General features: G+C 42.1%; 1 protein-coding gene across 4 annotated transcripts in view; it reads left to right on the top strand.

Annotated features, from left to right (window-relative positions):
- The window catches only part of VPS35L (VPS35 endosomal protein sorting factor like), a 162,662-nt gene that overhangs the window by 96,623 nt on the left and 40,997 nt on the right, over positions 1 to 25,042 (top strand). For all 4 annotated transcript variants that reach the window (XM_036310253.1, XM_036310254.1, XM_036310252.1 and 1 more), the window contains 3 exons: positions 16,380 to 16,426; positions 17,203 to 17,314; positions 17,800 to 17,916. In XM_036310253.1, the coding sequence (XP_036166146.1) occupies positions 16,380 to 16,426; positions 17,203 to 17,314; positions 17,800 to 17,916 (276 nt within the window). The remainder of the gene's footprint in view (positions 1 to 16,379; positions 16,427 to 17,202; positions 17,315 to 17,799; positions 17,917 to 25,042) is intronic.

Below are 25,042 nucleotides of genomic sequence, written 5' to 3'. Positions count from 1 at the left end.
CAGTAGGGTTTATTTTCTCTATGGTACTTGAAACTGGTTTGGGAAAGTCCATTGCCCAGAGCTGGTTCTTTAATCATTACTCCCTGCTCTGTTTCCCAGGCTCCCCCAAAAGAACTTTCCCCTACAGGCTCTGCGCATGACCCCAACTGGGGAATCTCATGCACTGGGTTTAATAATCAAACGCACGGATCTAAGGGGAACTGTAACAACAAGAGCCTGATATGTTGTGCGAATTAACAAGCCTCCACCTTCCAGGTCTGCGCGCAGTCTCCGTGTGCCCACTCGCCCCTGGCACCAAGCAGCCGGCAGACTGGCAGAATCCAAGGCTGCATTTTTGCATCCAGTCCAGCTATGGGCTTATTTTTAGCGTTCCCTTCTGCCAGCAGCCCTGTGGGGCCCCTTCCCCACTCGCGGGTCACGGTGGTCCCAATGGCCGCGGATTTCGCTCCGCGCGAGTGGTCCTCTCTCCAACCTGAGTTGCAAACTGCACCTTTAGGGGAAGTCTAAACTTTCTGTGAGAAGAAGCAGTGTTCATCTGAGTTCTCGCAGTCACGCTGCTTGAGATCCCTTGTTTCCAGGTTAGTAGCTGATCTCAGGATGCCGGTAACAGCAACTTAAGATGGCGCAGTCTCTGCTGCTGAGCTGGTGCACCGGAGTGGTTTAAATCACAGTCTCCAACTGTCCTTTTTTTCTGGGAGTTCTCTGTCTTTTCTAGCTGCAGACTGTCTCAGCTGAATATCCTCTGCCTATTTGGGCTGTATGTAACCCGTTTCAGCTGCTTACCCTTATCTGCTCCAGGACAAGGCACAGGACCCGTCCGTTTATACCTCTGCCATTTTCCTCCCCCCATTAAAATCTTCAATAATAACTTTAAACGTAAACGGACTAAATGCTCCAACCAAAAGACATTGAGTGGCTGAATGGACAAAATAACATGACCCATACATTTGCTGTCTACAAGAGACACACCTCATTAGAAGGGACTCACACAGGCTGAAAGTGAAGGGATGGAAAAATATCTTTCAGGCAAATGGAAAGGAAAAGAAAGCTGGGGTAGCAATACTTATATCGGACAAAATAGACCTCAAAGTGAAGGCCATAACAAGAGATAAGGAAGGCCACTTCATAATACTAAAGGGATCAATACAACAAGAAGATGTAACTCTGGTAAACATATATGCACCCAATGCAGGAGTACCCAAATACATAAAAAAACTCCTGGAAGATATCAAAGGAGAGATCGACAACAATACAATCATAGTGGGGGACTTTAATACACCACTGACATCACTGGATAAGTCCTCTAGACAAACAATCAGCAAAGAAACAGCAATCCTAAATGACTCACTAGATCAGATGGACTTAATTGACATCTTTAAAACACTTCACCCCAATGCCATGGAATATACATTCTACTCAAGTGCTCATAAGACATATTCAAAAATACACCACATGTTGGGTCACAAACAAAGTCTTCCCAAATTCAAGAAGATTGAAATCATACCAAGCATCTTCTCAGATCACAATGGCATAATACTAGAAATAAACTACAATAAAAACAACCCAAAATACTCAAACACTTGGAAGCTGAATAGCATGTTATGAAATATTGATTGGGTTACCAATGAGAACAAAGAAGAAATTAAAAACATCCTGGAAACTAATGACAATGAAAACACAACAATCCAAAACCTATGGGACACAATGAAAGCAGTCCTGAGAGGGAAGTTTATAGCTCTACAGGCCTATCTCAAAAAACAAGAAAAAATGGTAGTAAGTCATCTAACTCTACATCTCAAAGAATTAGAAAGAGAGCAACAAGAAAACCCCAGAGTGAGCAGAGGGAAGGAGATAATTAAGATTAGAGCAGAAATAAATGACATAGAGACCAAAAAAACACACCAAAAAACAACAATACAGAAAATCAATGAAACCAAGCGCTGGTTCTTTGAAAGGATAAACAAGACTGATGAACCTCTAGCCAGGCTCACCAAGAATCAAAGAGAAAGGACCCAAATAAACAAAATCAGAAATGATAGAGGCGAAATAACAACAGACCCTACAGAAATACAAATGATTATTAAAAAATACTATGGACAACTGTACTCCAAAAAACTAGACAACCTGGAGGAAATGGACAAATTCCTAGAAAAATACAACATTCCAAAACTCAATCAGGAAGGATCTAAAAATCTCAATAGGCCAATAACTATGGAAGAAATTGAAGCAGTCATCAAAAAGCTTCCAGTAAACAAAAGCTCAGGACCAGATGGCTTCACAGGGGAGTTTTACCAAACATTCAAGAAAGAACTAAAACTTATCCTCCTCAGACTACTACAAAAAAATCCAAGAGGAAGGAACACTTCCAAGCTCATTCTATGAAGCCAGCATCACCCTAATACCAAAACCAGGTAAAGACAACACAATGAAAGAGAATTACAGGCCAATATCCCTCATGAACATAGATGCCAAAAACCTCAACAAAATCTTAGCAAATCGGACCCAGCAGTACATCAGAAAGATCACACACCATGACCAAGTAGGATTTATCCCAGGGATGCAAGGATGGTACAATATCTGAAAATCAATAAACATGATATATCACATAAACAAATTGAAAGAAAAAAACCACATAGTCATATCAATTGATGCAGAAAAAGCATTTGACAAAATCCAACACCCATTTTTGTTAAAAGCTCTCAGCAAGGTGGGAATAGAAGGATCATAACTCAACATAATAAAAGCCATATATGACAAACCCTCAACCAACATCATACTCAATGGACAAAAACTAACACCATTTCCCCTAAGAACAGGAACAAGGCAGGGATGCCCATGCTCACCACTCCTGTTCGATATAATACTGGAAGTATTAGCCATTGCAATTAGACAAGAAGAAATAAAAGGCATCCAAATTGGAAAAGAAGAAGTAAAACTGTCCTTATTTGCAGACGACATGATATTATCCATACAAAACCCTAAAGACTCCATCAAAAAAACTACTAGACTTAATAAATGAATTCGGCAATGTAGCAGGATACAAAATTAACCCCAATAAATCTATGGCATTTCTATATACCAATAGTGAACTTTCAGAAAGAGAGACTAAAAAACAATCCCATTTACCATCGCACCAAGAATATTAACCTACCTAGGAATAAACCTTAACTAAAGAGGTAGAAGACCTGTACTCAGAAAACTGCAGGATGTTGAAAAAAAGATAGAGGAAGACATAAACAGATGGAATTACATACCGTGTTCATGGATTGGTAGAATCAACATCATTAAAATGTCCATACTACCCAAAGGAATCTATAAATTCAATGCACTTCCCATTAAAATACCAATGGCATATTTCACAGACCTAGAACGAACTCTCCAAAAACTCATCTGGAATAAAAAAAAGACCCCGAATAGATGCAGCAATCATGAGAAAGACCAAAGTAGGTGGGATCTCAATACCAGATATCAAGCTGTATTACAAAGCCACTGTTCTCAAAACTGCCTGGTACTGGCACAAGAACAGGCATATAGATCAATGGAATAGAATAGAGAGCCCAGAAATCGGCCCAAACTGATTTGCTCAATTAATATTTGACAAAGGAGGCAAGAACATACAATGGAGTCAAGACAGTCTCTTCAATAAATGGTGTTGGGAAAATTGGACAGATACATGCAAGAAAATGAAACTAGACCACCAACTTACACCATACACAAAAATAAACTCAAAATGGATAAACGACTTAAATGTACGATAGGAAACCATAAAAATTCTAGAAGAATCCAAAGGCAACAAAATCTCAGACATATGCCGAAGCAATTTCTTCACCGATACAGCTCCTAGGGCACTTGAAACTAAAGAGAAAATGAACAAATGGGACTACATCAAAATAAAAAGCTTCTGCACAGCAAAAGAAACCATCAACAAAACAACAAGAAAGCCCACTGTGTGGGAAAACATATTTGCCAATGTCATGTCTGATAAGGGCCTAATCTCCAACATTTATAGGGAACTCATACAACTTAACAAAAGGAAGATAATCCAATCAAAAAAATGGGCAAAGGACCTAAGTGGACACCTTTCAAAAGAGGACATTCAGAAAGCCAAGAGACATATGAAAACATGCTCAAAGTCACTAATCATCCGAGAGATGCAAATCGAAACAACAGTGAGGTACCATCTCACACCTGTCAGACTGGCTATCATCAACAAATCATCAAACGACAAGTGCTGGTGAGGATGTGGAGAAAAAGGAACACTCGTGCACTGCTGGTGGGAATGCAGACTGGTGCAGCCACTATGGAAGACAGTATAGAGTTTCCTCAAAAACTGAAAATGGAACTCCCTTTTGACCCTGTGATCCCACTTCTAGAAGTATATCCCAAGAAACCAGAAACACCAATCAGAAAGGATATATGCACCCATATGTTCATAGCAGCATAATTTACCATCGGTAAGATCTGGAAACAGCCTAAGTGCCCATCAGTAGATGAATGGATTAGAAAACTGTGGTACATCTACATGATGGAATACTATGCTGCTGTAAAAAGAAGGAACTCTTACCATTTGCAACGGCATGGATGGAACTGGAGAGCATTATGCTAAGTGAAATAAGCCAGTCAATGAATGAAAAATACCACATGATCTCACTCATTCATGGATAATAAAGACCATTATAAACTTATGAACAAAAATAGATACAGAGGCAGAGCTGCCTCAAACAGATTGTCAAACTGCAGCGGGAAGGCCGGGGAGAGTAGGGGGGCAGAAGAGGGGGGTAAGAATTCAACCGAAGGACTTATATGCATGCATATAAGCATAACCAATAGATATAAGAAACGGGGGTGGGGGAGGCCAGGAGATTGTCAAGGGCGGGGGGAAAAAAGGAGACATATGTAATACCCTTTTAATACTTTAAGCAATAAAACAATTAAAAAAAATAAAATAAAATGCTCATGTCATAGGGTGTTCTTTTATTTTATATTGATAAACTTTGATTCTTGAGGCACTTAAATAAGGAATGTGAGGTGTCTTATAAAAAATTTAATCATTTCAAACGCAGAAGACTGGATGTCAGTGTAGAGGGCTGTATGTGTGTGGCGGTATGATGCCTAGAAACTTGGTGACAGTGGCTGGGGTGTGTCCCCAGAGAAGTTAGAGCTGTGTGTGTCTTACCAGGTCCCGCCTCCAAAGTTGGGGGTGGTCAAGTTTGGCTGCAGTATTTGGTTATATACAAGACAGACCAGGGAAACCCAGTAGAAAGGAGAGCCATGTAGATGAGAGGAAGGAGCGATGCCTTCAGTTACGATATCTGACATCCACAATTTCACATTGAAATTGAAATACAAAATACCTTCCCCCCAAACATCAGAGTGATTTAAAAAGGCTTTCCTGTTGTTTGAGGACACACTTCTCTTCCTCTTACAATTAAAATTAGAGTAAGTTAAATAGGATTATGCTTCCCATTTAAGGCACATTCTACACATGTTGAATAAAAGTTGTGTATGTGGGCATCCTTGTCTTGTTCTTGATCTTAAGAAAAGTGTTTTTAGCTTTGATTCTTGAGTAGGATGTGGACTGTGGTTTGTTATAGTATCCTTTGTTATGTTGAGGCATGTTTCCTCTGTTCCTACTGTGCTGAGAGTTTTTATTACAAATGGGTGCTGGATTTTGTCAAATGTTTTTTCTGTATCTATTGTCCTTCATTTTGTTTATGTGATGTATGACATTCATTGAGTTTTGAATATTATACTGCCTTGCATCTTTGCGGTAAGCCTCACTTGGTCATGGCATATGATCTTTTTAATGTATTTTATGAATTTGACTTGCTAATATTTTGTTGAGGGTTTCTGCATCTATGTTCATCAGGAACATTGACCAATAATTTTCTTTTTTTGTAATGTCTTTAGCTGGTTTGTTATCAGGGTAAGGCTGGCCTTGTAAAGTATGTTTGGGAGTCTTCCTTTCTCTTTAAATTTTTGAAATAGTTAAAGACCAATAGGTATGAATTCTTTGAACGTTTGGTTAAATTCACCTATGAAGCCATCAGGTCCAGGACTTCTTTGTTGAGAGGTTTTTTTTTTATTACTGCTTCTATTTTGTTTGTTCTTACCAGTCTGTTCAGGTATTCTATTTCTTCTTGATTCAGTCTTAGAAGATTGCATGTTTCTAGTAATTTATCTATTTCTTCCAGGTTGTCTGATTGGTTGACATATATTCATAGTATTTCCTGATATTCCTTTGATATTCATTTGTCACCTCTCTTTCATTTCTGATTTTATTTATTTGGGTCCTCTTCTTTTCTTCTTGATGATTCTGGTTAAAGGTTTGTCAGTCTTGTTTATTTTTTCAGAGAACCAGCTCTTGGTTTCATTGGTTTTTTCTGTTATTTTCTTTAGACTCCAGATTATTGGTTTTTCACTCTGATCTTGATATTTTCCCTTCTACTCACTTTGGGCTTTGTTTGTTTTTCCTTTTCTGGTTCCTTTACACGTAAGGTTAGAGAGTTTATTTGGGATTTTTCTTGTTTGTTGAAGTAGGCCAGTATCACTATGAATTATTCTCCTAGAATTGCTTTGTCTGTGTCTCATAGATTTGGGGCTGTTGTGTTTTCATTTACATGTGACTCAGGGTATCTTTTGATTTCCTCTGTGATCTCCTTGTTAACCCATTCATTGTTTAGTAACATCTTATTTAGCCTCCATGTGTTTGTGTGTTTTCCAATTTTCTTTTTGTAATTGATTTCTAGTTTCATATACTGTGATCAAAGAAGATGCTTGAAATGATTTCAGTTTTATTAAATTAACTGATACTTGTTTTGTGGCCTGACATGTGGTCTGTCCTTGAAAATGTTTCTGTAGACTTGAATGTATGTACTTAGGGATGAAATGTTCTGTCAGTATCAATTAAGTTCATCCGCTGTAAAGTGTCATTTAAGGCCACTGTTTCCTTGTTGATTTTCTATCTGTACGATCTATCCATTGATGTCAAAGGAATGCTAAAGTCCTTTCTGTGACTGTATTACTGTGGATGTCTCACTTTATATAACAAGTGCTCCTACGGTGGATGTGTAGATGTTTACAAGAATTATATCCTCTTCTGTGATTGATCCCTTTATCATTGTGAGATGCACTTCTTTGTCTCTTGTTACAGCCTTTGTTTTAAGTCTAGTTTGTCAGATAGAAGTATTGCTACCCTACCTTTTTCAAGATTTTTATTTCAGTGAAATATCTTTTCCATCCCTTTACTTTCATTCTGTCTATTGATATGAAGTGAGTCTCATGTTTATGTTTTAATAATTTTTTTTTACATTTTTAGTGTGTGTGTCCCTTAATTTATTGTGATTACACATGACCTTCCTACTTTTGTCTTTTAGCCTTGTACTAGCTTTATGGTTGATTGATCCACTGCTTTTACTGTGTCTTTGTCAGTGAGAATTTTTTCATATATATAAAATTTTTTCATAAAACATATGTTAAATATAAAATATATTTTAAAATATGTTTTTATTGATTTCAGAGAGAGGAAGGGAGGGGGAGAGAGAGATAAAAACATCAATGAGAGAGAAACATCGATTGGCTGCCACCTTCCCCCTTCTTACTGGGGATTGAGCCTGCAACCCAGGCATGTGCCCTGACCGGGAATCGAACCAACAACCTCCTGGTGCATGGTCATCATGCTCAACAAACTGAACCACACCAGCTGGGCTTATATATTTTTACTCATATTTTTTATCTATTCTTTTCTTTTTTTTATATATATATTTTTTATTAATTAAGATATTACATATGTGTCCTTATCCTCACGTTACCCTCTACCCCCCCACCCCCCGCTCATGCCCTCACCTCCCCCTCCCCTCCCCCGTTGTCCTTGTCCATTGGTTAGGCCTATATGCTTGCATATAAGTCCTTTGGTTGGTCTTTCCTCCTTACCCCCACCCTCCCCTACCTTCCCTCCAAGGCCCGACAGTCCAATCAATGCCTCTCCGTCTCTGGATCAGTCCTTGTTCATCAGTTTATGTTGTTCATTATATTCTACAAATGAGTGAGATCCTGTGGTATTTATCCGCTCTCCAGTTCCATCCATGCTGTGACAAATGGTAAGAGTTCCTTTTTCTTCTTCCTCTTCTTAAAGAATACCTTTCAGCATTTCATATAATGCTGGTTTGGTGGTGATGAACTCCTTTAGCGTTCTCTTATCTGTGAAGCTCTTTATCTGACCTTCTATTCTGAATGATAGCTTTGCTGGATAAAGTAATCTTGGTTGTAGGTTCTTGGCATTCATCACTTTGAATATTTCTTGCCACTCTCTTCTGCCTTGCATGGTTTCTGTTGAGAAATCAGCTGACAGTCGTATGGGTACTCCCTTATAGGTAACTGACTGTCTTTCTCTTGCTGCTTTTAAGATTCTCTCTTTGTCTTTTGCTCTTGGCATTTTAATTATGATGTGTCTTGGTGTGGTCCTCTTTGGGTTCCTTTTGTTTGGGGTTCTCTGCGCTTCCTGGACTTGTAAGTCTATTTCTTTGACCAGGTAGGGGAAGTTTTCTGTCATTATTTCTTCAAATAGGTTTTCAATATCTTGCCCTCTCTCTTCTTCTGGTACCCCTATAATTCTGATGTTGGTACACTTGAAGTTGTCCCAGAGGCTCCTTACACTATCTTCATATTTTTGGAATCTTTTTTCTTTTTTCTTTTTCGGTTGGGTCTTTTTTGTTTCTTTGTATTTCAAATCTTTGACTTGATTCTTGGGATCCTCTTTTCTGCTGTTGGATCTCTGTATATTATTCTTTATTTCAGTCAGTGTATGCTTACTTTCTAGTTGGTCCTTTTTCATATCCTCGAGAGTCTCACTAGATTTATCGAGGATCTCACTAAATTTATCGGTGGTTTCCATAAAATTCTTGAAAAACCTTATAAATGTGGCCTTGAACTCTATATCTAGTCGTTTGCTTTCCTCCATTTCTGTAATTTGTGACCTGTTTCTTTGTCTCCACATTTTTTATGCTTCCCTGTGTTGGTAGAGTGGTTTTGTGTGCTAGGTGTCCTGTAGGGCCCAGTGGCTCAGCCTCCCCAGTTACCTGAGGTGGACACTCTTGGTGTACCCCCTTGTGGGCTTTTTGCACAGTCTTATTGTAGTTATGCCTTGATTGTTGTAGGATCACTGGGAGGAATTGACCTCCAGGCCAATTGGCAGTGAGAATCAGCTGTGTCTGCAGTGGGAGAATTTCTGTGCTGAAGACATCCTTCTGGGGCAAGACTTGCTTCAGTGGGGTTTTGGTGCTCACTGAGTCTGCACCCTGAGTGTGTCCCTTATGGATCTGAGGAGTTGTAATCTGGATGGTCCCCCTCTGACCACTGGGTACACTGGCTCTTGGACCTAAGGAGGTGCTAATCTAGCCTCTGCCTGAGGTTACACAGCAGGAGCTACTAAGAGAACTGCAGATTCCCTTCCTTTTTTGGAGTTTGTAGGTACCCTGATGAGGCCCAGCTGTGAAGCAATGCAAGCTGCTGTGGGGCCTTGGGCCTTCTCTTGGAAGTTCTGGGTCTGTCTGGCCTAGCTGCAGTTAGGTAATTTTCAGGTTGCAAAGGGCCGGGGCATTCATATGCAAAAGCCTCTGCTGCAGCCTGGGTGGGGCGGGGTCTCAGGGAATCAAAGGGCGAAGCAAGCCGTTATGGCGGATTCTCAGCCCTGCCCTTAGGGGCCCCGCGTCCGTGTGTCCCAGTAATCGCTGCAAGCACCTCTGAGGGAAAGCCGACCTCAAGTTCCGAGTTCTGCCCGCTGCCAGACAGTCCAGTTTCTCCCCGTATGAGTCCTGGCTCCCCAGAGACTTCCCGGAACCGGAGTTCAGAGCAGTCGGGAGCTTCTGACTCCCTCCCGATTCAAAAAGACAGCGCGTCCTCAGGTGCCAGCCCCTTTCCACACGCGTGAGCCTCCGTACCTCTGCACTTTACTTCCGCAGCTCCTCTGGCTCTCAGCGTGCTTTTCTTTCCTTCTAGTAGTAGAATTTCCACTCAGCCAGCCTTCCTGTGGTTCTGGATGATGTCCGTTTTGTCTTTATGTTGTTTTTTTTTTGAAGTTGTTGTGGGAGGCAGCAATTTCCCGGTGTTTATCTATGCCGCCATCTTAGTTTTCTTTATCTATTCTTTTCTACTTAAAGAAATGCTTTTAACATATCTTACAATTCTGGATTAGTGGTGAACTCTATTAGCTTTTTCTTGTCCTTCAATTCTAAATGATAGCTTTGCCGGGCAGAGTAGTCTTGATTATAGGTCTGTGCTTCTCATTACTTTGAGTATTTCTTGCCATTCTCTTCTGGCCTGCAAGGTTTCTGTTGACAGTCTCATGGTAGCTGCCTTGTAGGTAACTAACTGCTTTTCTCTTGCCTCTTTAAAGATTCTCTCTTTGTCTTTTACCTTTGGCATTTTAATTATGCTGTATTTTGTTCTGGGCCTCTTTGGATTCATCTTTGGGACTCTCTGCTTCCTAGATATATATGTTTATTTCTTTTCCCAGGTTTAGAGGAGTTTTTAGTCATTATTTCTTCAAATAAGTTTTCAATCCCTTGCTCACTCTTCTTCTTTGGGTACTCTTCTCCTCTTCTCATATGAATGTTGGTATTTTTGATGTTGTCTAAGAAGTCCCTTAAACTGTTCTTGTTTGTTTTTATTTTATTTTAATTTTTTGCCAATTGGGTGTTTTCCACTGTCGTATCTTTCAGGTCACTGATTTGATCCTTTGCTTCATTTAATTTGTTATTGATTCCCTCTAGTGCATTCTTCATTTCAGTTATTGTCATCTTCATTTTTGACTGGTTCTTTTTCATGGTTTCTATTTTCTTTTGTATGATTTCTATCTCTGAAGTTCTCACTGAGTTCATCTGTTCTTCCCAAAAGTTCATTAGCATCTTTATAACCAGGGTTTGAACTCTGTATGTGGTAGATTGTTTATCTCTATTTTTTTCTTTTTCTAGATTTTTGTCTTGTTCTTTCATTTGAGATGTATTTCTTTGTCTCCTCATTTTGGCTGCCTCCCTGTGTTAGATAGGGTTTTTTATGTCTCCAGGTCTTGGTAGAGTGGCCTTACGTAGAAGGTGTCCTGTGGGGCCCGGTGGCACAGCCCCCCCAGGTTATCTGAGCTACCCCTACTCTTAACCATCTCCCTGGGCTGTGGGCTCTGCCCTTCCCACGGCTCCACCCTTCCTCCTAATCTCTCTGTGGCTTCTTCTGTGTATCCTTAGTCATAGGAGTTCTGTCCAGCTGGTCTTCAGATGCTTCTCAGTGATGGTTGTTATATAATTTAGTTGGAATTTTGTGTGGTTGTGTGAGGAGCTGGGCATAGAGCTTCCTGCTTAGCCATCCTCACTGAATGGTCCCACAAGTGTGTTCTTTTCATTCTTTCAAATTAGGAAAAAAATCTCCAGAGAAAGAGAATAACATGAAAAATTAAAAATTTCTCATTTTAATGCCTAGGGTATATAATTTCATTTTATTCACATTGAAGTAATTTATTGTTTTGAGACCTGAGCTATATTAACTCTGAATTGGGGTAATGGGCATTAGCTGTTAAGATTAGTTCTTGATTTCCCCCCCATTACATTTCTGCTTCAGTTAGAAAAATAAAAACAAAAGGTAATGTGCATATTTGTTAATTCTCTTTTACATGAAGCAGTATTTATAAACATGGGTTTTGGAAATTTATTTAGTAAAAGCAGAGCACACATTTGTGAGTAGTCTGGACTGCTTATGTGTTAGTTTTGATGTAGAAAGTAGAAGTGCAGTGCTGTCCTGACTTACTTCTCTTACCTCTGCTTTTGAAGTGGGTATATAACTCTCATCTGCAAACAATCTTTAAAAATACTTAAAATCTGCAATATAATGGTGATTCTACAAATCCATGTGAATGAAATGTCACAAAGACAACGCCTTCCTCCCAAGAGTGCATGAAAACCCTGGTGAAACAGTCTAATTAACTTATTACAGCAGTGTCAGTGTCCTGGCTTAAATAGTACACTATATTCACGGGAGATGTAGCCTATGGGGAAAGCTGGATAATGAATACCCAGGACCTTTCTGCTATTTTTGCAATTTCTTATGAGTCTGTAAATGGTCCAGAATAAAAAACTAAAAAAAATCCATCCATTAGGGGCAACTTGAATAGCAGTGTTATATTTATATTATGGCTTCCTCAGGCATCTATACTAATAATAGCCTAGGTGGCATCACGCCCCCACATCGTCACAAGATGGCCATCACAAGATGGCTGCCTCACGCAGAGGAGGCGGGTCGCGACAGGGGAGGGCAGTTGTGGGCAATCAGGCCAGCAGGGGAGGGCAGTTGTGGGCTATCAGGCCAGCAGGGGAGGGCAGTTGGGGGCAATCAGGCCTGCAGGGGAGCAGTTAGGGGGTGATCAGGCCGGCAGGCAGAAGCGTTTAAGGGCAATCAGGCAGGCAGGCAGGCAAGCGGTTAGGAGCCATTGGTCCTGGATTGTGAGAGGGATGTCTGATTGCAGGTTTAGGCCCGATCCTAAACCGGCATTCAGACGTCCCCAGAGGGGTCCCAGATTGAAGAGGGTGCAGGCCGGGCTGAGGGACCCACCCGCCCCCCCCCCCCCCCCCAGTGTGCATGAATTGCATGCACCTGGCCTCTAGTTAAATATAACGAGATAGATTTGTGTATACTAATGTGGGAGGAGCAAGGCCCATGCTAGATTCTTGAGTAAAAAAGGCAAGTTGCAGCCCAATATGTGTAAGACGATTCACATTTGTAAAACAGCAACAACAATGTCAAACCTTGTGGTTTTACAACAAAAGCGACATATTCCCAGGGCACAAAGGTTTAGAAAGGTGAACACCACAGTGTCAACACTGGGGAGTCTTGGGAACTAGGAATTGGGAGGCAGGCATTCGCTTTGTACCTGTTGCACGGCAGGACTGTTTGAACTTTTGACCATAAGCATTTCTTATTTTTATAATTTTTATAAATTAAACATGTAAATAAAGAAAATGTAGGGGCCTAATGAATCTTCTGGCTCTGCTGTGTGTCTGCAGACTAGGGTGCTGATTTGCAAGCTTTTCAATGGTTTTATTCAGCCAACAAGCTTGTTTTGATCTGTCTGGTTTGAACTGTTGTATGCCTTATTCTTGCCAAAGATAATCAATCCTGTTACTTTCAGATACCAAAAAATTAACCTCTATCAGACCTGCCTGAGCTCCATAACAGCTGGCTCCCTGGACACTTATGAATATTCCTCTATGACAACAGAGCCTTTGTTTCTTTAAGTTATATTCTTGGATGCATTTTTAATTTGTTCATGTCTTATAAAAAGAGAACACTGTAAGCATTTGTTTTGTCTTGATGGCCAGATATTTTATCCATATGCTGCACACGCGCCACGTGCACATGTGTTTGAGAGAATACGCCACACAGACCAAGGGTTTCTGTCTGACTGACTTCGTCACTGCCCTGTCCCCAGTGCCTAGGATAGTGGCTGGCCCATTGATGTTGCTCAGTGAGTAGTTGTTTGTGTGGACTGGGATATCACTGATAATTACACACTGTCTCCTCTGCCTTGCACAAAACCACTTTGATACTGAGCTTCCAGAATGACTTTTCAAATGTAAATGTTCTGCGAGTGGGCTAGGGAGGCCATTTGTGGTATCACCTATTTTACCCTCTGCTGAAGTGCTTCTTGCTGCAAGGAACAGACACCCACCTGGCCCTACAAAAAAAAAACAACCCATGCGTTCTCTTGAATAGCAGGTGCAGGCTTTGGGCCAGCCAGGTCTGTCCATCTCTCAGCTCTGCTGTCTCCAGATAGCAGAGTAGCCGTATCATGTCCAGACATGGCTGCATCCAGAGGCAGAGAAATGGGAGTCTCCGGTTTCTTGGTTTTCTGTTTAAGACCAAGGAAATCTTTCCTTGGAACCTACCACTGGTGGGGAATGAGACCACCGTGACTGGTTTGGCCTGTATCAGTTTGCCTAGTCTCTTCAGGCTGCAGTCACGAAGTAGCACAGGTTGAGTGGGCTATACACAACACATGCCGTTTTCTCAGTTCTGGAGGCGGGGAAATCCATGGTCAAGAGGCTGAAAGTATCTGAGGAGGGTCCACATCCTGGTTGTCCCTGCATCCCACCTGGCAGAGGGGACAAAGGAGCTTCCTTGGGTCACGTTTATAAGGGCACTAATCCTACTCAGGAGGGCTCCAGCCTCATGGCCTGATCACTGCTCAAAGCCTCCACCTCCGCTCAAAGCCAGCCCTTGACCACAGTGGGCTGCTGTACAGACTGGGAGGCTTCAACAACAGAAACTTATTTTCTCACAGTTCTGAAGGCTAAAAGTCCAGTAGCGAGGGCCCAGCAGCGTTGGTTTCTGGTGAGGCTTCCCTCTGCCTTCTCACCACATCCTCACAGGGTCTTCTCTGTTCATGTGCCTTCCTGGTCCCTTCCTCTTCTTCTATTGGATTAGGACCCCGCCTTTATACCTTCTGATATTAGTTACCTCCTTAAAAACTTGATCTCCACACACCGTCATATTTGGAGCTAGGGCTTCAACATATAAATGGGGTGTCATAATTTATTCCCTAATTGGACCCAGCCTGATTTTTGCTGGGAGAGACAGAAATATGAATAAAATCAAGGTTTTAGGGGTGGTGATATCAACAGTTCCTCCACAGTCAGCTGTTACCTTAATTATTCTGGCAACCTAGAGGGACACATGGAAAGGGTGGCAATTGCACTGAAGAAGACTTGTTTCATTTTTGGACTTTGGGGCTAGACTTAAATATAAGTCTCATTTCCACCACCAACCAGAGAGTTGCTTGACCATTCTGAGCTTGGCTGTGAAGGTGGGGGTAGTTCACATGGGCCTCCCAAGCCTGCTGTGAAGAGGAAATGGGAAAGGTATGTGAGGTGCTTAGCCCAGCACCTGTGCATGGTGGGTGCCCCTGTCAGTAGTGCTCTTGTCCTTGGGGTGACCTTGTCTGGAAATCTCTTGGCGATAAGTGTTGCTTTAGGTTCTCCAACGTGATGATTTTTAAAACCTTCCCAAATCACTACCTGACGAATAATTCTTCCAGGATTTTTTTTTAAAAACGGGAGCTCTTTTAAAGATATGTAATTGTCTTAACACATTTCGTACCGCTCAGGAGTTTTCTCGTATTTCGCGCGCCATCCGTTAAGGACCACTCACGAGTGTTCTCGTTTTTCACGCCCATGGAAAAAGGAGCGAATCTAGATACTTATGTAAATTTTGTTTGGTCCCTCTTCATAGAGGAAAATGTTTTACCCAGTACCATACGTTAAAAAAGTACTAGGAACTTTAATTGTTTAATTGTTTTTGTAAATAAAAATGTTATAATTATTGAAAAACAACACCTAAAGTGCCTTATGATGATTTAAATAACGTGCAGTTTGCCCAAAAACGTGCGGTCCCTGGCGTATGTCTTAGAGATTTCTATGCGGTACGCAATGTGTTAAGATAGCTCTAGAGCAGTGGTTCTCAACCTTGGCTGCACATTAGAATCACCTGGGAATCTTTTTAAAATCCTGATTTCTGGGCCTCATCCTCCGGAAATTCTGTTTCTTTGTTATGGGGTGGGGCCAAAACATTAGTAACAAAGAAACAGAATTTCCGGAGGATGAGGCCCAGAAATCAGGATTTTAAAAAGATTCCCAGGTGATTCTAATGTGCAGCCAAGGTTGAGAACCACTGCTCTAGAGCTATTGACAGTACACCAATGAGTAAAGCATTAATTTTCATTTGGGGCAAAAAATATGCTTCAAAATTCGTGGAGAGGAAATGTGGTGAAGAGCATGGCCTTTGATGAAAGATGGCTGAGTCACCTCCAGCCTGCGCAACTAGCTGTGTCCCCTGGACCAGCACTCGCTTTCTCATCTGTGAAATGGGAAAATAGGATTTTGCCTCTGAGTGGTCACAAGTGGTGAGAGCACAGGTGCTAATGCCCCTAGCTGTGACAGGTGGGCACCCAGCACTGGCTGTGTTTGTTGTTTTACTGAGAATCCACTGGCACTACATGAGCGGGGAGGACAGTGGGGAGTCATAGTCCTGTATGCCCCTCAATACCTCCCTCACCTCCTGCAGTAGCACCTGTATTGTCTGCCTGAGGAAGCCCAGGCCTAATGAAGTCAGCTGACTGACCCAAGGTCTAACTGTTGGTAATTGGAAAGATTGTATTTGCACCCACGGGAAATGCCACAGGGCGTACTTTCTCTCCCGCTCCTCATCCCTGCTGGGCAGGGAGCACTGGGGAATGGACAGGAGGCTCACGTAGAGTACTACTTTGGAAATCTCTTGTGAGAAGTGTTGCTTTAGGTTCTCCTACGTGATGATTTTTATTGTTTTAACAATTTTTTTTTTAGAATCTGCTAACCGAGATGATGGAGAGATGCAAGAAACTAGGAAATAAGTAAGTATTTTAAAATTCATAACGCATGAGTTGGAAATGAAGTTGGTTGCTTTTTTTGAGCTTGGCATGCTTATGTGGGCAAGAGAGCCACAAGATGGGGAGGACAGCGTGGAGGTCAGGCTTCAGATGCCGGACTCCACTCTCTCCTAGCTTTGTGAGCTTGGGTTACTTACTTGACCTCTCTGTGACAGTGTCTCCTTATCTGTAAAATGGGTTTAATAATAGTCCTTTCCTCCCGGGGCTGTGATAATTGGTAGGCTCAGGATGAACTCATATTCCTGTCCCTCCTTTTGGTGGCAGATGTCTCTAAGTCACTGTGTCCCTAGGTCCCAGACAGGGATTTTTATGAGATGTGAATGGATCTATATTTACAACATGGATCAATATTGTTACTTAATGTTTTGTTTTATTAGTGCACCAGTCTATTGACGCCTTAGTGTACTTCTGTTTCAGTGGATTTGATTGCTTGCTTATTTACCTGTCCTTCCAGCCACCCACTCACCCACCCACCCATCCATCCATCCAGTCAGTTTAATGTCGATCAAATTCCCAGCATGCACAGACACTGTGGTAGTCTCGTAAGCATGTCAAACTCGAGGCATGTGGCCCACTGGCCACGAGTTTGACATGCTTGCTGGAGGTTGCCTTCTAACTCTAATGTGGTTGTCTTCAAACCTTAAAGAAAGGGATGTCAGTCATCCTTCCGGCAACATATGCCCTAAAATTAAAGTGGCTTTCTTTCGGGGGCTCTGTGATTGGGCATGCATGTCTTGCAGTGCCTTGCTGTTGAATTCTGTGATGTCTGCTTTCCGGGCCGAGTTCATCGCCACCAGATCCCTCGATTTCATCGGCATGATCAAGGAGTGCAGTGAGGCCGGCTTCCCCAAGGTACGGCCTGGCTTCTGCTCAGATGGAGGACGGGCAGCAGGGTTGCCCCAGTACCTCTGAGGGGAAAGTCTGGGGTCAGGGCAGCTTGGCCATCAGGAAATGAAGGGAGGCTCTGTCTGAAGAACATGCTGGACCATGAGTGGAGATCAGGATTGTTAGACGTGTAATTGCTGAGCATCCGGTCTCCTTGAGAGTCCTAAATCTGTGGAATTAGCTCACTGTGAAGCTTTTAGAAATACTTTGGTCTTATGTCTCTAAAAATATATCTTTACTCATTATTTATGAAAAGCCTCATCCAGCAGGACATCAGGCCCACAGTTAGACTGTACAAGCCTGGCTCCTTACTTGCCCTTCTCCATTTACCTTGTGACGTCTGTAGTAGGATTCAGAAAGGGTCATGGGATATATGATGAGCTCAGTGTGACAACCTGAAATTGTTCTGATTTAAAATTTCCAGTAACATAATGATTATGTGTTTTTCTTAGCATCTTCTTTTTCGCTCACTGGGGTTAAACTTGGCCTTGGCTGATCCTCCTGAAGGTGATCGACTTCAGATTCTCAATGAAGCTTGGAAAGTTATTACTAAATTGAAGAATCCACAGGTGGGTGACCATTCTGACCTTAGATCAGCTGCTTTTTGTCCAAGTTATGCAGTATACTTTTTTTTTTAATTATCTTTTAGGTAATTGTACCTCATTTGTTTAAGAAATCTACTTCTTGCCCTAGCTGGTTTGGCTCAGTGGATAGAGCATTGGCCTGTGGACCAAAGGATCCCAGGTTTAATTCTGGTCAAGGGCACGTATCGTATCTTGCTTGCAGGCTCCTCCCCGGCCCAGGCCCTGGTCAGGCAGGGCTTGTGCAGGAGGCAACCAGTTGATGTGTTTCTTTCACATTAATGTTTCTCTCTGTCTTTCCCTCTCTCTTCCACTCTCCCTAAAAATCAGTGGAAAAATATCCTCAGATGAGGATTAACAAAGAAAGGAGGGAAGGAAGGAAGGAAGGAAGGAAGGAAGGAAGGAAGGAAGGAAGACTTCTTTTAATTGTATTGTTAACCTACAATGGAGAACGTACAGCTTTAAAGATGTATTTCTCTGGTATTTTTACCCCAATTATGTCTTATTCTTGAATCCTTAAGATGCACTAAAAGAGCAAATCCTATGTAATAAAAGCCTAGGTGGCGTTGTGCGACGTCGTCACAAGATGGTTGCCATAAGATGTTCACCACAAGATGGCCAGCAGGGAAGGGCAGTTGTGGGCGATCAGGCCAGCAGGGGTGGGCAGTTAGGGGTGACCAGGTCAGTAGGGGAGGGCAGTTGGGGGCGGTTGGTCCAGCAGGGGAGCAGTTAGGCATCAATCAGGCCAGCAGGGGAGCGGTTAGGGGGTGATCAGGCTGGCAGGCAGAAGCGGTTAGGGGCAATTAGGCAGGCAGGTGAGCAGTTACAAGCCAGCAGTCCCAGTTTGTGAGAGGGATGCCCGACTGCCGGTTTAGGCCCAATCACCGGCAGTTGGACATCCCCAAGGGGTCCCAGATTGGAGAGGGTGCAGGCCGGGCTGAGGGACACACACCCTGCCCATGCATGAATTTTGTGCACCGGGTCTCTAGTTTATAAATATTTGAAACTTTAAAAGACCTGTGACTTTGAAAACAGCAGCCAAAATGCAGCAAGCAGTCTGTAGTTTGGGTTTGAATATACCAACCTAGTAGGATATTATTTCCTTTTTGATTTTTTTGTCTGGAAGATGTATCCAGTGATGTGGGCGTAGAGTTAAAGTCCCCTACTGTGACTATATTGTTGTCACTCTCTCCATTAAAATCCACAAAGAGTTTTTTAAAATATATTTTGGTGCTCTTATGTTGGGTGCATATGTTTATAAGAGTTATATTTTCTTGTTGGATGGATCCCTTTAGTATTATGTAGCAACCTTCTTTGTCTTTTGATATGGCCTTTGTTTATTGCACAGCTGGCATGACTCAGTGGTTGAGTGTTGATGTGTGAACCAGGAGGTCACGGTTCAATTGCCAGTCAGAGCGCATGCCCAGGTTTCAGGCTCGATCCCCAATGGGGGACGTGCAGGAGACAGCCGATCACTGATTCTTTCTCATTATTAATCTTTCTATCTCTCTCTCCCTCTCCCTTCTTCTCTGAAATAAAATATATATATATATATATATATATATATATATATATATATATATATATATATATATATATATATATATATATATTTTTTAAAAAGAGTAATTTATTGATATTTAGAAAAAGAGCAAGGGAGATAGAGGGAGAGAGTTAGAGAAACATCCATGTTAGAGCAAAACATCAGTCAGCTGCCTCCTACACACATCCTCAGGGGATCAAGCCTGCAACTCCAGCATGTGCCCTTGACTGGGAATTGAACTGGCAATGTCCTGTTGCATGGGATGATGCTTAGCCAACTGCGCCACACCTCTCAGGCTAAGGGCTTTGTTTTGAAGTCTATTTGATCAAATATGAATATTGCTACCCCAGCTTTTTTTTCCTTTTCATTTGCATGGAATATTTTTCTCCGTCCCTTCACTCAGTCTGTGTGAGTCTTTTGTTCTGAGGTGGGTTTCTTGTAGACAGTATATATATATGGATCATGTTTTCTTATTCATTCAGCTACCCTTTGTCTTTTCATTGGAGCATTTAACCCATTTACATTTAAGGTTATATTGATAGGTACTTATTTATTGTCATTTTTTTTCTTTATGCCTATGTTCCTCTCTCTGAATTTCTTCTTCTTATAGCAGTCCCTGTAACATTTCTTGTAATGCTTTTTTGGTGACAGTGTACTCCTTTAGTCTTTTTCTGTCGGGAGGTCTTTATTTCGCCTTTAATTTTGAATGGTAGCCTTGCTGGAGAGAATAGTCGTGGATTCAGGACCTTGCTTGCATTACTTTGAATACTTCATTCCAATGCCCTTAGGCCTGAAGTGTTTCTATTGAGAAATAAGGTGATGGTCTAATGTAGGAACTCCCTTGTAGGCAACTTTCTGAGTCTCTCTTGCTGCCTTTAAGATCCTTTCTCTGTATTTAATGTTTTTCATTTTAATTGTGTCTTGGATCTCTTTGGTCTAATCTTTATTGGGACTCCCTGTGCTTCCCGAACTTGTGTAATTTTCCCCTTCACCAGGTTAGGTAAGTTTTCTCTCATTATTTCTTTAAACAGGTTCTCTGTTCCTTGCTCACATTCTTCTCATTCTGGGTCTGCTATGATGTGGAAGTTGTTATGCTTCATGTTGTCCCAAAGTTCCTTTAAAATACCTTCCTCCTTTTTAATTCTTTTACCTTTTTGGACTCTAATTGGGTGTTTTTATCTAACTTTGTCTTCAAATCACTGATTTGATACTTTGCTTTATTCTATTTACTTTTAATTCCTTCTAAAAACATCATATATGGTGTTCTTCATTTCTGACTGTTTCTTGGTCATGGTTTCTATTGTTGTTTAAGTTCCCACTAAGTTCCTTATAATTCTCACCAAGTTCCTTGAGCATCCCTATAACTATTAGTTTTCATGGGGTGGCCTTATGTAGTAGGTGTCCCAGTGGTGCAGTATCAGATCTCCTCAGCTGAGTGCTCTAGGGTTGTCCATTGTGTAGATTATGTGGGCTCTTCTGCTGTAATTGGATCTATTTATTTATTTTAAAATATATTTTTATTGATTATAGAGAGGAAGGGAGAATAGAAACATCAATGGTGAGAGAGAATCATTGATTGGCTGCCTCCTGCATGCCCTCTACTGGGGATCGAGGCTGCAACCCAGGCATGTGCCCTGTTTTTTTTTTTTTAATTAAATCTTTATTGTTCATATTATTACAGTTGTTCCTCTTTTTCCCCCCCATAGCTCTCCTCCACCCAGTTCCCACCCCACTGCCCTTACCCCTCCCACTGTCCTCATCCATAGGTGTACGATTTTTGTCCAGTCTCTTCCCCCACCCCCACACCCTTTTCCCCCCAAGAATTTTCAGTCCACTCCCTTTCCATGCCCCTGGTTCCTATTATATTCACCAAATTACTCTGTTATCAGATTTTTTATTCACTTGATTTTTAGATTCACTTTTTGATAGATATGTATTTGCTGTTCTTTTAATCTTTACCTTTTTCTTCTTCCTCTTCTTAAAGAATACCTTTCAGCATTTCATATAATGCTGGTTTGGTGGTGATGAACTCCTTTAGCTTTTTGTTATCTGTGAAGCTCTTTATCTGACCTTCAATTCTGAATGATAGCTTTGCTGGATAAAGTAATCTTGGTTGTAGGTTCTTGGCATTCATCACTTTGAATATTTCTTGCCACTCCCTTCTGGCCTACATAGTTTCTGTTGAGAAATCAGCTGACAGTCAAATGGGTACTCCCTTGTAGGTAACTGACTGTTTTTCTCTTGCTGCTTTTAAGATTCTCTCTTTGTCTTTTGCTCTTGGCATTTTAATTATGATGTGTCTTGGTGTGGTCCACTTTGGATTCCTTTTGTTTGGGGTTCTCTGCGCTTCCAGGACTTGTAAGTCTATTTCTTTGACCAGATAGGGGAAGTTTTCTGTCATTATTTCTTCAAATAGGTTTTCAATATCTTGCCCTCTCTCTTCTTCTGGCACCCCTATAATTTGGATGTTGGTTCGCTTGAAGTTGTCCCAGAGGCTCCTTACACTATCTTCATATTTTTGGATTCTTTTTTCTTTTCCAGTTGGGTATTTTTTGCTTCTTTGTATTTCAAATCTTTGACTTGATTCTTGGGATCCTCTTGTCTGCTGTTGGGAGTCTGTATAATATTCTTTATTTCAGTCAGTATATGCTTACTTTCTAGTTGGTCCTTTTTCATATCTCGAGGGTCTCACTACATTTCTTGAGGATCTCATTAAGTTTATCAGCGGTTTCTAGAAAATTCTTGAAAAACCTTATAAGTGTGGTTTTGAACTCTATATCCAGTAGTTTGCTTTCCTCCATTTCTGTCATTTGTGACCTGTTTCTTTGTCTCCACATTTTTTATGCTTCCCTGAGTGGCTTTGTGTACTAGGTGTCCTATAGGGCCCAGTGGCTCAGCCTCTCCAATTACCTGAGGTGGACACTCTTGGTGCACCCCTTTGTGGGCTTTGTGCACAGTCTTGTGTAGTTAAGCCTTGATTGTTGTAGGTATCACTGGGAGGAATTGACCTCCAGGCCAGTTGGCTGTGAGAATCAGCTGTGGCTGCAGTGGGAGAACTTATGTGCTGAAGACACCCTTATGGGGCAAGACTTGCTTCAGTGGGGCTTTGGTGCTTACTGAGTCTGCCCCCTGAGTGTGTCCCTTATGGATCTGAGGAGTTGTAATCTGTGTGGTCCCACTCTGGCCACTGGGTACACTGGCTCTTGGATCTCTAAGGAGGTGCTAATTTAGCCTCTTCCTGAGGCTACCCAGCAGGAGCTACGAAGAGATCTGCAGATTCCCCTTCCTTGTTTGGGGTTTGGAGGTGCCCAGATGAGATCAGCTGTAAAGCAATGCAAGCTGCTGTTGGGCCTTGGGCCTTCTCTTGGAAGTTCTGGGTCTCTCTGGCCCAGCTTCAGTTTGTTAGGTAATTTTCAGATTGCAAAGAGTCAGGGCATTCATATGCAAAAGCCTCTACCACAGCTTGGGTGGGGCGGGATCTCAGGGAATCAACAGGGCGGAGCAAACAGCTATGGCTGATCCTCAGTCTCAGTGTCCCGGTAATCACTGCAAGCACCTCTAAGAGAAAGCTGCCCTGGAGTTCTGAGTTCTGCCCGCTGCAAGACAGTCCAGTTTCTCCCCATATGAGTCTGGGTCCCCAGAGACTTCTGGGAACTGGAGTTCAGCGCAGTTGGGGTCTTGTGACTCCCTCCCAATTCAAAATGACAGCCGTGTCCTCAGTTGCCAGCCCTTTCCTCCCAAGCCTCCATACCTCTGCACTTTACTTCCGCACCTCCTCTGAGTCTCAGAGTGCTTTTCTCTTTCCTTCTAGTTGTAGAATTTCCGCTCAGCCAGCCTTCCTGTAGTTCTGGATGATGTTCGTTTTGTCTTTTGGTTGTATTTTTCCAGGCATGTGCCCTTGACCAAAGTTGAATCTGGGACCCTTCAGTCCCCAGGCAGGCACTCTATCCACTGAGCCATACTACCTAGGGCAGCACTTGATTGTTGTTGCCTTTTTGGGGGGAGGATCTCCCCTCAGGCTGGCTGTCCCCAACCACATCATGTGAGCTGTTGTGCAGCTGCTGACAGAACCAAACTAAAGAAACAAAACAAAGATATACAAAAGACCCAACAACAACAACAAAAATGACACAAAACAAAGCAGAATCAGGAAAGAGAATAGAGAGCAAGAATAATAAATGAAAAGATAAAATACAAGAAAAAAAAAGGAGGAAGAGAAGAGAATGTGAAAGAATAGGAAGGGAAAAAAATACAAATAAAAAATAGGGAAAGAAACCATAGCCAGTTTGGCTCAGTGGATAGAGTATGGCCTGTGGACTGAAAGGTCCCAGATTTGGTTCCAGACAAGGGCATATACCTCAGTTGCAGGGTCAGTTCCTGCCCTTACGAGTGTGTGCAGGAAGCAACCAGTGCATGTGTCTCTCTCACATAGATGTTTCTCTCTTTGTGTCTCTTCCCCTCCCACTCTAAAATTCAGTGGAAAAATATCCTTGGGTGAGGATTAACAGCAACAAAAAAATAAAAGCATTGTTTCCAAATCTGCTTTGGAAAAAAAAAATAGGGAAAGGAAAACAGTATAAAATAGGAAGGGAAAAATTATGAAAAGGAAAAAGGAAGTGAAGGAAGGAGTTAGAGCAAAAATATAGGGAAATAAAAGGAAAGAGAGCCCTCTCCAGGGTGGCTCAGTTGGTTGGGCATCGTCCCATACACCAAAATGTTGCCGGTTCAGTTTCTGTTCAGGGCACATGCCCAGGTAATGGGCTTAATGCCTGGTAAGGGGTGTGCAGGAGGCAGCTGATTGGTGTTTTTCTCTCTCCCTCTTCTTTCCCTCTCTCTAAAAAGTAATACAAATATTTTTAGGAAAAAGGAAATAAGAAATATGAAAGAAAGACAAAAATAATAACAATGTAATTGAAAAATAAAGAAAGAAAAGAATGCCCCAAAAAGCGAAGTGCACTTTGTCTTGGCAGGGTTTAGTGCCTCCTGGTTCCCTTTGGATCCTGCTCTTATGTAGAATGAGGCTGTTTTGTATTCTGTGTGAGTCCCCTGGGAGGTACTTTGGTGCTAGCCCCTGTCCGAAGCTGTCCATGTTTGGCTCTCAGCAACTGTTTAATGCTTCCAGTGATTCATGGTTTGTGTCTGCCAGCTCAGGGCTCGGCTGCACTTTGAGGGGCCAAGCTGCACTCTGGGACCAGCTTTTTAGCAGTAAGGGGCCCAGGGGCAGTCAGCAAACATCCTAAGGCCCCTTGGGGTTCTCCTCCCTCCTCTGCCTGCCTGCCAGTTGCCACTGTAAAGGCTGCTTCTGAAGGGGCTTTTGATGGAATTGGGAGACTGAGGCCACTGGGTGTTCGGATAGATGGTGGGTGTGTTCCTCTTCCCCAGAGCCACACATCTGAGTCTCTCCTGGAATATTTCCCTGATGGCAGGGCAGTGCCCTTGAGTGCAGACCTGTGGGGCCTGCTTTGGCAACCTGTTGCAGTGGGGGTTCAGGATCTGAAGAAGGGGCCAATGCACAAATGAAAACACTAGACAAGAAATATGAAAATAGAAGGCATTGGGGGACCAGATGGA

This window comes from Myotis myotis, unplaced genomic scaffold, assembly GCF_014108235.1.
Source record: "Myotis myotis isolate mMyoMyo1 unplaced genomic scaffold, mMyoMyo1.p scaffold_m19_p_5, whole genome shotgun sequence".
NCBI classification, from domain to species: Eukaryota; Metazoa; Chordata; class Mammalia; order Chiroptera; family Vespertilionidae; genus Myotis; species Myotis myotis.
Note: the sequence above shows the minus strand (reverse complement) of the source record. Positions and strands in the feature narration are given on the sequence as shown.